Source organism: Amblyomma americanum, chromosome 3 (assembly GCF_052857255.1).
Source record: "Amblyomma americanum isolate KBUSLIRL-KWMA chromosome 3, ASM5285725v1, whole genome shotgun sequence".
In the NCBI taxonomy this organism is placed as follows: Eukaryota; Metazoa; Arthropoda; class Arachnida; order Ixodida; family Ixodidae; genus Amblyomma; species Amblyomma americanum.
Window position 1 is genome coordinate 224,520,035 of NC_135499.1, and position 14,186 is coordinate 224,534,220.

A 14,186-nucleotide genomic window follows, 5' to 3' on the forward strand; every position below is an offset into this window, starting at 1 on the left:
ACACGTTGCTGTGAAGGCATATTCGTTCCAGGCAACATAGCACATAGTGACGAATTGCCAGTCTTGAGCAATGCGTAAGCACCGTTAAGTATATTTCCCGTTAAGTACAAAATGGTGAGAGTAGCCAATGAATTAAGGAATGAATGTCTCAATTTTTTGCTTTCTACTTGTACTATAAGCCACTTCCTGATTTTCTAAAGTTAGCTATCTTTGGTTACGTTCTCCCAGTGCAGTGTTCGTTTGCATATAGCTACGAGATGAAAACTGAAAGTTAATTTTCATAATATGCTATTTAATGGTAGGCATCGATATTTTAAATGTAGCCGCGCCAAGCCCATAAATGCCACACAACAAGAATTATTTCCTTTCAGCTTCCTTTAAAATAATTTCGGACAGCCTACAGAGCAGGAGAATGCCACATCAAGTAAGTAAAAATCTTCTATTTAGCGTTTAGTGTTCGGAAGATCGCCAGTCACGCATGGCAAGCGTGAGCGCTGAAAAAATTGCCTCCACTCAAGCATAGCAAGCGTTAAGCCTCCCGTGAATCATGCTTAGGAAGCGCGATTTTTCAGTGTGAGAACATATCACGCTTGCTAAGCGTGAAAAATTTTAGAGTGTGCAGCCAACACAGCGATTGAGAGAAAAAAGCTTACTTCAGTGCAGCACAAAAATCTAGATGGTGGAATTGAGCTTAGTTAAAGGACTATAAACTAGGGGTGTGCGAATATTCAAAATTTCGAATACGAATGGAATATGTTTGATATTCGATTCGAAAATTGATATTCGTGAATTTCCGAATATTCGAAAATTCCCGAATACTCACCAGCGATCGTATACTGTGCATACTTTCATAAATTCGACCGTGGCAAAACCACAATAGCTGGGCAAATTAGCCGATAATCGAGTTTAAAAGTCCAGAAAAACAATACAGAGGTCCTATCCGCTTCCTTTTCTGCCGTTTATCACGCGGACGGACCGCGTCCCGACGCCGCAAGGCTTCACCTCGTGAGGATTTCCCCAAGTGGGCTTTCCTACATATCACCCGTGCTGCGAACATGGCCGACGGCCCGCTTCGAGCAATCGCAACGCGAAATCGCGCTTTTTTTAATCCTTCGGTAATACGTTACATATTTAATGCCCACATCCGAAGAATGCGTCCTGTCGCCTTCATAACTCTCCGAGCGTGACTTCCGCCATCCCGTTTTGTAAACTACGCTATGCGGGAAAGCCTACTTGCGGAACGCCACGGGAGCCTCCTGAAGGGGCGCGTCGAGTAGTCACAATAGGGCAAGCGATCCTGTTAAAATCTCGCCTTTTGCATGGTACATTTTAACCTGCCCACCTCTTTACCGGGCGTAACAGCAGGCGTGGCAACAATCGGAAGGCCTCTGTCGCTAGGGCAAAAAAATAGCCTGGCTGCGTAGTTTCGGTTTCTGAGCTTCACCGCTGCCCCGCGGCAACTTCAAATGTCGGCCTGCGCATTCGCCGATAGTCCACTCCCAGCTCCGCGCGGCTTACCTCTAGTTCCTTTTTAGAAACCGCCTCGCCGCTCCGACGCCAGTGTGTGTTCCCTGGCCCCTTGCTTGCATTTGTGTTTTTCTTCCAGCACTCCAAAACGGGTGGCTTGTCACGGGCTTACAGGCGTTAGAGCGATGGAGCCACCTCATAAGGCCTTACTGCATCTTAGCATTTTCGGCAGCATTTTTTTTTTCGGGAGGCGCGGGCAATTTTAAAAACAGAGGCCTTCGGATGAACCGGGCATTTCTTCCGGTCCCTTGAACTCCGAATGAATTAGGTTTAATAGTCATTATTTTTTTGTTGCCAGTCTTGTCATTTTATGGATTTTGTTTTGCATGACCTCATTATAGTTTGGATACTGTTATGCTGTCTAATGTCTAATCAAGTAGTATACATTTCTGTGCACGTTTTTTTATATGGTACTGAGGCAGTCTAGTTTTGTTCATTTTAGTTGCAAAGACCATACACTATTTTGAAAAAAATAAGGGCAACAACGTTTGCTTGCTCATCGTTTTTTGAAATTTTTTTTGTACTGAACAGATATTCGATTCGATATTCGAAGCCATTTTTTCTTCATATTCGTATTCGAAAACTTCAATATTTGCACGCCGCTACTATAAACACTTAATTTTAGTTGCGTGCTCTCTTCTTTCAAATGATGCATTAGATATTAGAATACATGGATCACCATGTGGTATTCACCCATGGCCTCTAAATAATTTATAACTGAATTTCTTCTCATGCTGTTTTGGTTTCACCAACTAAACTATGACCGTGACGTGCAATTGGCCTGCAGGTCACATGAGGCAGTAAAAAAAAAACCTGCAATATAAATGCTGATACACAGTTTTAATTCACTAAAACACTTAAATCAGCCTTTTCAAAGCTGGAATTACAACACACAACGTATCAGCAGTTATACTGCTGTTTCTTTGATGTCACAGTGTCGAAAAGAAGTTCCATTATAAATTATTTAATGGTTGTAGGTGAATATCATGCGGTGATCCAGGTATAGTCTAACACATCATTTTAAAGAATACCGTAGTCCTTTAGGATCGTCGGGACGCCACCATGGCGGGAGAAAGGATGTGCTCATACAGTTTAGACAAGAGTGCCCGACACTTGCACGCCCCGCAGACTGTTGCCGCCATTAGTATGCAAGGCAAGAAAGGTCACGCAATGCATATGGTCCATTCACTTTGGCTCAGATTATTGCCCCAGCAAAGACAGAAAAGAACTTCCCTAACCTTGTATAATGGCCTCAGTGTTCTTCTGAAGACTTTCATAAAAAATTGGGGTAAAGTTCAACATGCACATAGGCATAGAAAATGGTCATTTATTTGTCTGACAGCCACTTTAAAAGAAGGAAACATACCGTTTCTCAGCCATCAATATTTATGCAGCAAGCTTCCGGGTCACAGTGACTCTCACCCCGTATAACACACCTCTGTATGACACTGGAAGCTTCTGTAAGGCAACGGTACAGCATTCATCTAACCTCTGTGCATTTTCAGTCAGCCAAGATTGAAAAAGTATTACGAAAGTGTGCGAGTGCTAACATTACAATGCATCAGGCGTTTGAGGAGAAAAATTGAGAATAGTCTCGGTGAGGCATTCAGTCCGATTCTGAGAAATCATCTTCATCCTCCGAGGAGCCAGGCTGTCCATCCGACAGTGATGCTACACTTGAATGCCTTGATGAACCACGCTGAGCCCTGCACAGACCAGTGATGATTAAGTAAGAGTTTCTGCGGAAGTACTGGATAAGCCTTCTTTCAGTTTCTTATTGACGCCCTTTTCAGTTGATTATGTGCAAAGCAAGTTAAGATGACAGTGTTCCTATGCCTTTAGCACTTAGTGGCTGCAAAAGTAAACATGACAAAGCAGGTACATGAACACAGGCAAGAAAGTATGATGAAAATGTCCATAGCAGCCATCATTTTTTTTTTGGGAGGGTCGAAATTTCATATAGTACTTCCCTCTTTCCTTCTGTCATCAACAAATGTACGCAGTCAGGCGCATTCGTGTCGCTGGTGTTTAGCATCGTTCAGTTCGACATGATCCCACAATTTTGTGGTAGCTGGCAGCACCAGCTGATCGCATTATGACGAGATAACGAGAACATGCTGAACACTGAACCTGAAGGTCAGGTGCACATTTTTTACGTGGAGTTAAAGAAACACACAGGACAATTAGGAGTGTGTAATGCAAGAATTTAAGCCTTAGTTTATTGCACACAATGCCTTGGCCCTCCCCCCACATCCTTTGGCAGGAGCTCTCCTCAAAAGATAAACAAAACGCACTCTGATGTTGTGATGTTATCCACGGGCAGCATCTTGGCACGCTGCCAACGTCTGCGCTGCTGAAGGCTAAAAAACTGAGGAACCCACTACAAAAAGCTAACGGTAAAAAAAAGAGTAAATTCTGGACAGCAAAAGTGGAGGAGGGGGGGGGGGGGGGGGGGTTGTTATGCGAGTGGGTTCATTATGTGGTAATTTTTCTCCAAAAAATTGCACAACATATTGCATAAGTGCATAAGGACATGTTATACATGAAATTAAATTACATATTTGGAATCAGCGTGCAAATATGCATGTTCCCTGAAGGTTTGAGAACTGTGACTTCATTAATAAAAAAATTTTCTCAAAGACCAGGGTACCATCTTAAATTTACCGACAGCTTTCAAACGTCATGCCACTTCTGCATCCTGGAAGAATTTTTTGCACTCACCAATCTCTGTTTGCACTACTGCAAGCATCGGAGGCGCACAGCAGACCAATACACAAGACAGGTACAACTTGAAGTTCAAGTATGCAAATTACAAAGCTGAAAGCTGGCAACCACGACTCATTCAACACTGCCATCAACCTAGCGCCATCAACAAGCTTCTCTAACTGCTCCCACATGCCATCCAAACATTACGCAGCAGCACTACTGCATTCACAAGACAAATACGCAAGCAGTCCACAGTAGCAACAAAGGTATAATTTGGAAAAACTTTACTTGGCAGCACGACAGCAACAAAAGCTCGACATGCTACAAATGTCTAGTATATTTGCACCATGAACCTGAAGCTTTTTCTGTGATACAGTGAAAGCTCGTTAACTCGAACCTCGATAATTTGAATTTTTGGATAATTCAAACTACACTACTTGGTCCGGCCAAGCTCGATAAAGATCTGTGTATAAAAAAAGCCCGTTAATTCGAAAGCGAGTCAGTTCCGCTACGGATAATTCGAACTAAGCGCCGCCGTGTCTGGGCAGCTTGGCACACAGCACGTGGCCAAAAAAAAAAAAAATGCACCTCCACATAGTTAGAGGCTGCGCACATCAGCACGTCTTAAATGGGGACAGAAGATGGAACCATATAGAACCGTGGAAGACTGGGTAAAGCCTAAATGGCACCATCACCAGCACGGCGGCGCTAGAGGGTAGGGGTTGGCGGCTGCGGTGGCGGCTGCCTACCCTTCATTTCTGCGCAGCCTCCGAAACTCGCAACTAAATACTCGCTGATTCGAGCCCTGTTAATTCAGTAATACGGAAAAGTACTGTCGGCGCGGTCCCAGCCAACGCCCATGAAAGGCTATGACTTCGGACGGGCGTTTCAAATTACGTGCGAAAAACTTTTTTTTCTTTCACCCATCAGTCGCTAACGGAAGCATGCGGTCAGCCGCGATCATGACGCCGGCTTTTAACATCACCCAGCAGTTAGCCGCTGGCCGGAAGCGGCCAACGTGGGCTATCAGCACGGACCAATCAGGGTGCGACCGCGTCTGACTTCCGCCAGCTTCTACAAACATGGCTGAGCCTGCCCAAGCAGCGTCTCGTTTCACCACGAACTCGTCATTGCCGCTACACTGTGCCTCATGTTAACGACAAGCAAAAGTCGCACGAAGCTTTCGCTTTGTCTGAAGATGCCTGCAGCACAAAATTTTAGCGCTGAAACGTGCCAGATTTTCAGAATGCTTCTGGATTTTCAAAGCTGCTAGGCTTAGCCACTACGCGTCGGTTGACGTCAGGAAGCGCGGGAGGTTCAAACAACAGGTTATCTATTTTGGTTCAGAAAGGGGTCACAAAGAACAATTCGTCCCCTTTGTCGTCACTGAATAAATAATAGCTTAATTGTAAATGCACAGCTGTTCTTTTCAGCATTTTACTAAGCATGCCGAATCACGCCGTTTCTAAATTCTGGCGGCAGCCGCCCGTTTTCCGCCGCTTGTGGTACTGTACGGCGACAGTGCGTAGCGGTGCGTCGGCGTTCTGCCGTGCCGCTCAAAATCCGCAGCACAAGTTCGGTCCATGTGGGTCGCCCTTAAGGCGAATGTACTGAAAATGAGGCTTGCACAACTGGACAAGCGCTGGCACTCTGCAAAGTTCGCTTCTCCCACTTGCTAGAGCTAACGTCAAAAGGTAAACACTAAACACACCGTGATGTTATCGCTGCGCAGCATCTTGGCGCACTGCCAAGAAATGCATTGTGGACCGTGACACTGGGAAACGGAGGAAAGCATTAACAACTGACGCCTTTTTTTTTTTCAAATTCTTAGGCAAAAATCGGGGGTTCATTATGCGAGTAAGTTCGTTACGCGAGTAAACACGGTATGTATACCGTAATGCAAATGGTTCTTGTCAGTTTTTTCGAGGCCATTCAATATTTCGAACATTGGATAATTTGAACTTTTTTCTCAGTCCCATGAAGTTCGATTTAACGAGCTTATACTGTACTACAACGCAAATTTTTCTGTCAAAAACATTGCATAATCAGTGGGAATCAGTGAGGACAACAATAAACTTCTGCACTCTATTACTAATCAAGCTTACTGCTCAGAATGGAGCTATAAAGTTGCAGTGTTAGAATGTTAAGACAAAGTACACACAGTATTCGTAAAAAAAGCACTGAAAACACAGCCAGCTAGAAAATACTTACTCGCTTGGCAAAGAAGCCACTTCTGCGCCACCTTGGGCCATCTCTGCATATGAAAAAAGAAAAAATGAGAAGTTCAAAGGAAATCAACATCAGGGTTGACCTGGCAGGCAGGGCACATCACATCAGTCCGTTTGTTTCACAGGGTGCACGCAACCAGCATTCTCCAAATGACGCTATTTAGTCTCTCACCACTAAGCAAGCACTGAATTTCGCAACTGCCAATTCAGGGTAAACACCTACCATATTTACTCATTTAATTTGCACACTTTTATTCTTTAAATTAAGGCTTCAAAAATGAGGGTGCTCAATTTACTCAGATTTCGTGAACACATCCCAGAAAACTACATAACGCACAATACATACCATACAGTGCCAAGCATACATCGACCTCACCTCACCCCCCCCTTCCCCCCCCCCTTCCCCAGCTGGGAAGAAAAAAGTTAACTCCAAATAAAGTTATCCCATTCCCATCTCGCTACGCTCAAAACAACAAACATGCAACGATACAATTGCAAAGCCAGCATTCATAGGCAAATGGAGATAAAAGGTTTGGTTTATGGGGATTTAAAACGTCCCAAAGTGACTAGGGCTATGAGGGATGCCATAGTGAAGGGCTCGAGAAATTTTGACCACCTGGGGTTTTTTAATGTGCACTGACATCGAACAGTACACGGTCCTCTAGGATTTCGCTTCCATCGAAATTCGACCGCTGCGGCCAGGGTGACTGCCAGGCTGACTATAGTAGGATATAACTTAAAAAAAAAACAGTATTAGTTAACACTGGGCCATGATCCATGGCATCCTGTATTACTCCACTAGCCAATCACGAGAGTAAACAAAATCAACTTTTTATTGTTTGACTTTATTAAGCAAGCCAGGTATTAAAATTCTAGAGCTTGCAATTTTTTTTCTTGAGATTAGCTTCTTGCTAGGTAACAAGAAAAGTTTTAACAATGGACTATTTTTTGTCACAACAGAATTCTGTGTGGCGGTCCTTGAATGTAGGTGGAGCTTCATTGCAGACTTAAGTTGTATCCCACTATATACCAGCAAACCGAACAGCCCACGATTTGACAGCTTCGTATTCTGGCGGAGATTACCTGAAGTTGCCTTCTCAACTGTTTGTCCGGGAAAGCGACAGTCAACGCGAGTGAGTCGAGTAAATTGCATGCAATTTCCAAAGCAATTTTCAAATGAATTAATGACCTTTTTTGTACACATGGAACTCCATGTGTCCTGCTGGGAATGGGCGCCAGGACGAGGTGAGTAGTACTGCCCATGGATTGGGCGAAACTATCTTAGAACCCTAGGCAGGTCGGCTCCATGAATAGGTCGACCCTCCCAATTTTGAACGCTTGTGTTTGCGTGATGCAGTATATTGCACACTATAAACTTTGAATTCCTATGGGAAGGATGCTATGAGAGAAGCTAAACCACGTGCTTTTTGTGCAATTCTAAGAACAACCAGTTGTGCCGGCAAATGAGCAGAGCAGCACGCCTGTTGCAAACTGCTTGCTGCATGGTTGGTGCCAGCCTGCATCAAGGCACAAACTTTGCAGTTCACTGCAGCAGTCCATTGATTATCGTTGTCTCCATTTCCGAGAAACATGTGAACACTCAGTAAACTTCCCCTTTTATGCTGTTTGAATCTTCCCACAGCAATGCAGCTCATCATTACGCTGCCCCTACTGCATTGTGGAAACAGCCGCAAACTCCCACCAGTGACTAGGGCCGACAAAACCTGTTTTGCCTAAGGACAAAAGCGCCACAGCATCTTCCTGACATCACGGCATGAAGACAGTCTACATGCGATACCATATGGCCTTAGTTTAGCCGCCACGCCACGGTGGCTCAGTAGTTACAGAGCTCAGCTGCTGACCCGAAAGATGCGGGTTCGATCCCGTCCACGGCTTTCAAAATTTCGATGGAGGCGAAATTCTAGAGGCCCGTGTACTGTGCGTTGTCATTGCACGTTAAAGAACCCCAGGTGATCGAAATTTCTGGAGCCCTTCACTATGATGTCCCTCATAGCCCGAGTCACTTTTGGATGTTAAATGTTAAACCCCCAGAAACCAAACGAGACCATATGGCCTTAATTTAACATGAAGAGTCATGGCTTCATGTGTCGGGATTCAGGTGCAATGAGGAGTTTATGCTCAGTTGCCATGGCCCTACCAGCCAACAAAATCCAACATATGACACCAGACCTGACAGTGAATGCTTTGTGCAAGGCCATCCCCAAAGTACACTTACGGCGCACATACGGCTCCAGGCTGCGAGGCACCATTCGGCGAGCTCGTTCCAGGTCTTCAGGGGAGCAGGAGCCCTTGTCGAGACCCAGAGCCAGACCCATTCTTTTGAGCACCTCAATGTCATCATGGATCTCAAATGTGCCATCGAAGTGGAAAAGGTACTCCGACCTAAACGAAGCAAGCAGACAAAAGACTTACAACCATGAATTAACAGCTGGGCTAGGGCCATCCTCTGACACCTTTCAGCATGAATAAAGTACTTAGTTTTCTGCGATCCTATGAAAAATTGCATATTTGAAAGTAGCCACGTTTTTATTATACTATTTTTATTACAGACGTTATAAGGAATGACACAATGATGGAAAAATGACTAATGTACTTTAATGCATGAACATACGGCATGGGGAGAGTTTTAAAATCAGAAGTTTAAAAGAAATAATATTACAGTTAAAACACAATCTCTAACTACTGAGGCCAACTATAGCCGACGGCTCCCCCAGAAAGCGCGGTTAACACGCTAAGATGCAGATGCAATAGAAACATCGAATTTATTGAAGAGGCAACGCTTCAGGTGCGTGTGGCACAATCAAGCAAAGAAAAGCCCCTGAAATGTAAATGCGCGCAGCCTTCCACGCACCAGCAGCAACTATTGCTGCCGTGCTGCCGCTCGCTACTCAGTATTTCAAGCTGCCCAGTCTTATACCTATTTAGTCTTCTTTCCTTTCCCTACTTCACAAAACTCTTTAAGTGCCTTCTCAACGACCGACTCCACCTTCTTTCCACATGCATAGCCACCTTCTCCTTTGCATTCGCATGTTGTTGTGCTCGCACTTCCTTCCTGCTGTGGAATTCGGCGAAGTTGGGCATGGGGAGGATTCCCTGAAGACCACCGCAAGGGTGGGTGAGCTCTCTGGGAGAGACGTGACTGCAGGACTGCCAGAGGGAACGACGACAATAGCGTCCCCACGTGTTCGAACAGGAATGCCGGAAGCAGCGACGATAGCGTCCCCACGTGTTCAACAGGAATGCCAGCGACGACCATAAGCGTATTCGTTCCGGTCCTCGCCACGACGAAGTGCAGTATCAGTGTGGTCCCCTTCAGTCACGCTGGATTTGAACAATTGCCCGAGTGCCGCACCTGCGAGAGAGCTTCCGCGTTCCGGTCACCAGTACAAGCTCTTTCGACACCTGCTGGGAGACAGCCTGCATTCCTGTGTCATGCAGGTGCCCTCCGGATGCACGTGCGCGGCCACCTGGAAGCCGCGGAGACGACAACGTGACCGGGTCCTGTGCCCTTTCCCTCGACTGAGCTGCGAAGAAACATCAGGACCGCCCTGCCGTGGGTGGTACCATCAGTGCCATCGTGGTGATTGGACATCATTCTTCGAACTGTATTCCCCAGCTAGGGATCTGCGGAATACGAAGAGTATTTAAGGAGCTGCTGGTTTGATGCCTAGGGAGAGCCCCCTTCTTGAGAGGTATCAGAGACTCCCGACTCCTAAGAAGCTCTCTTTACCGAGAAGCACTCTCAGTTGCCCGTGCTTGTACATGATGTAAATAGTCAGAGTATAAAGTTTTCCAAGTTTTCTTCCTCCGATCGTCCTCGCCTCTTCTCCGGCCCAGTCACGCTACCTGAATCCCAACAATGTTGTGCACTTTCATCATCATCATCACCATCAGTCTGACTACGTCCACTGCAGGGCAAAGGCCTTTCCCATGTCTCTCCAATTAACCCTGTCCTTTGCCAGCTGCAGGCACCGTATTCCCGCAAACTTCCTAATCTCATCCACCCACCAGACTTTCTGCCACCCCCTGATATGCTTGCCTTCTCTTGGAATCCACTCCGTTACCTTTAAGGACCAGTGGTTATCTTGCCTTCACAGTACATGCACTGCCCAAACCCATTTCTTCCTCTTGATTTCGACTAGGATGTCATTAACACGCGTTTGTTCCCTCACCCACTCTGCCCGCTCTTAGCGTTACACCTATAATTTTTCTTTCCATAGCTCGCTGCATTGTCCTTAGCTTAAACCGAACCCTTTTCGTTAGCCTCCACGTTACTGCCCCGTATGTGAGTATTGGTAAGGTACAGCTGTTGTGTACTTTTCTCTTGAGGGATGCTGGTAAACTGCCATTTATGATTTGAGAGAACCTGCGGCATGCGTTCCACCCCATTCTTATTCTTCTGCTAGTTATTTCCCTCTCATGATCTGGATCAGCAACCACTACCTGCCCTAAGTAGACGTATTTCCTTACCAATTCCAGCACCTCGCTACCAATTGTGGACAGCTGTTCCTGCGAGACTGTTGACTGGTTTTCCGCATGTTAATTTTAAGACGTACTGTTCTGCTCTGCCTAACTCATTTACCATGCTTTGCAGCTCATTTCCTGAGCGATTTAGCAAGCGCTTTACCCTAAGGTGATTGGAAAGCTGGCTTCTCCTGGCGGGTTGCAATTTTGATGGTGAAGTTCGCTTTGCTTCCGCCTTCACCGAAAAGCTTGGATAAAAAAAAAGCTTATTTATTTATTTTGTAAAGACGCAAACCAGACGCACAAGAAATGTGGACAGCCAAAATCTTTGTCGACACAGCGTAGCTCCAAGCCAAGAGTTCGAGAGCGTCAGCTTCGTCTTCTTCGCAAACTGAACTGCGTCAGCTTCGTCTTCAGCTTTCTCTCTTTCGGCAGCACTGGCCGCTGGGGCAGCAAACCCCAATTGTATGTCTTACAATACCCCCGGGGTGAAAAGGCGCCATCCTGGCGGCCTAAGGGCACGAGATGATAGCGGGGTCGTAGTAGGGTTTCAGGCGGTCGAAGTGGACAATTTTGCGGCCGCGGCGTCAATGATCAGGCGAAAACGTGAGGGGCTTGATGAGGTAGTTAACTGGAGATGTCTGCTGAACTACGCGATAGGGGCCGTAGTATTTTCTTAGCAGTTTTGTCGACAGGCCCGGGCTGAAGGAGAGCACCAAAAGCCAAACTAAGGAGTCAGCGGCAGACAGGTAGAAGTGGCGCGGGCACTTTTCTGACGGTACTGATCGTGGGCAGTAAAGGAACGGACGAGTTGACGGCATTCTTCGGCATGCGCAGCGGCTTGAGAGACGGTTGTAAATTCGGAGGGATGTGGGCAGTAAGGGAGTATGGTGTCCAAAATTGAAGATGGCTCCCGGCCGTAGAGAAGAAAATACGGGGAAAAACCAGTAGTTGCTTGCATTGCAGAATTGTAGGCATAGGTAACGAATGGTAGAATGCGGTCCCAGTTGGAGTGATCAGATGAAATGTACTTGGCCATCATGTCGTGGAGGGTCTGGTTAAAGCGCTCGGTCATGCCGTTCGTCTGGGGATGGTAAGATGAAGTTGTACGGTGGACGATATGACACTCCCGAAGAAGGGCCTCCAGGACGCCGTTAAGAACTTGTGCGCATTCAGCAACAGGAACGCTGCCTCCTTCGGCATTGGTAAGAGTTATATCAGGATGATTCGAAGGGTTGATCGTCTGCCAGAACTTACGAGGGTTATCCTTTAACATTGATGGTAAATCATGGGAGAAATGGCGACGAGCAGATTTAAGCACCGTCTGATATTCTTTATCACACTTTTTGTATCGTTGCCAGGAATCAGAGTGCCTGTTTTTGTCGGTCTGTCTGTAAAGACGCTTTTTCTTATTACTCAGGCGATGCACGTGTCTATTAAACCAGGGCGCGGTGTTAGTGTGTGGTATACTGATAACAGGTATAAATCTGTCGATAAGAGCAGCAAGTTTGTTGCTGAAAAGGTTCCAGTTATCCTCCACTGAACGTGTTAAGAAATCGAGAAGGAAGTCCTCAGCAAAAACTGTCATCTCAGCGTTACTTTCATCGAAGTTTGCTCGGTTGTAGCACCTGTTTGTTTCTTGCGAGTTGTTTTTTGATAGAGCATGAAATTAATCTTTCCGGTGATTATGGAATGATCCGAAAAACCTTCTAAGAGCGTAATATTAGAACAAAGATAAGAATTATTGGTTAAGACAAAATCCAGGACATTTGCAGAAGTGGCGGAACAACGCGTGGGTTCAGGGATTAGTTGCTGCAATGAGAAGTCCAGGCAAGACTGGAGGAAAGCCCGAGCTTCCGGATCATTAGTTGGAGCAAATAGTGAGGACCAGTTAATTGTCGGAAAGTTAAAATCACACTAGCAACAGGAAGCTTGACATTGGAAACCGAACAGCAAGTTCACTTAATATTCGATAAAATTAACTTAAGAATGAAGTGCTCATGTCAGGAGGCCGGTAGACTACACCAATAATGATAACAGAAGGGCCACATTGCAAGCGAACCCGCACTGACTCCAGGCACGACGCGGCGTCAATAAGCAAAGCGGTGATCTCTTTCTTAACTGCTAGAAGTACACCACCACCCCTACGGCCCACGCTGTCACAACGAAATATGTTAAATTCAGAATCACAGGTGAAAAGGACATTGTCAGGAATCATGTCATTTAACCAAGTCTCTGTAAGCGCGATGGTCGACGAACAGCACGAATCGATTAGTGAAGAAAGAGCCACGTTTTTAGAAAAAACACTTCTTATGTTGGTGTAGAGGAAGTTTGTACCCAAAACAGTGCAGCGCCGTGCAAGTGACCGCAAGGGTGGTTTGTCTGCCAATTTATGAGGACTGGAAGGTCTGCGTCACTCTTGAGACACCCACACTGCACGATTGGCTTCGTTATCCCATAAGTAAGACACACTATTGATATACAGTTTATCAAAAACCAAACGCACTTTGTCACCTTCCGATTTTACTGATTTTGCATACGTGAGTAGTTGGCGGCGTTTATTGCAAACAATTTGAGAGTAATCGCGTGAAATACTGAAGTTCGTATTCTTGAGCTTGTAGCCCCTACTCATGACAGATTCAACTTCTTTTTCGTTGAACAACGTAGCAATAATAGGCCGGTTTTTGTCGTCTGAAAAACGGCCTATAAGTTGAGCCCAAGATAATGAAGATACAGTAAGACCACAGTAAGACCAAGTTTATCAGAACAAAATTCGTTAATAAGACGTTCAGAGTCTTCCCAAGTTTCAGCTTTATCCTTTTCAGGAACGCCATAGAAAAGAATGTCGGACCGGCGCGATCGGTTAGACACATCGTGAGTGCAGCTCGTGGAAGCCTCCGATGAACGTGTTGACTGATTCTTAAGTTCAAGTTCTTCCACACGTTTAGCTATAGACTTAAATTCATTTTGCAGGTCTGAACTTGCCTGGTTCTTGAGCTCAAGTTCATCTTATTAACACTTTCAAGGATGTTCGTGTGGCTAGCCTCAAGCCTTTGAACAGCGTCACAAACAAGCTCAAGCTTTTCCTCCTGAGCCTTTGTCATAGGACCCGGGTTCATTTCAATGTCCCCTCCCAGAACCAAAAAGCGCCATATATACGTTGCCACAGTGCAAAAACGGTTCAGGAGTTGGGGGGGCCACGACATTGCTAAAAGGCAGACATCGTTATCTCGGTAACAG

General features: G+C 45.7%; 1 protein-coding gene across 4 annotated transcripts in view; it reads right to left on the reverse strand.

Annotated features, from left to right (window-relative positions):
* Positions 1-2,834: 2,834 nt before the first annotated feature.
* Dp (transcription factor Dp) overlaps positions 2,835-14,186 on the reverse strand; it is a 32,045-nt gene continuing 20,693 nt past the window's right edge. For all 4 annotated transcript variants that reach the window (XM_077660250.1, XM_077660255.1, XM_077660254.1 and 1 more), the window contains 3 exons: positions 8,698-8,864; positions 6,445-6,487; positions 2,835-3,233 (listed from right to left, as the gene is read on the reverse strand). In XM_077660250.1, coding sequence (XP_077516376.1) covers positions 3,134-3,233; positions 6,445-6,487; positions 8,698-8,864 — 310 coding nt within the window. In that variant the 3' untranslated portion in view covers positions 2,835-3,133. The remainder of the gene's footprint in view (positions 3,234-6,444; positions 6,488-8,697; positions 8,865-14,186) is intronic.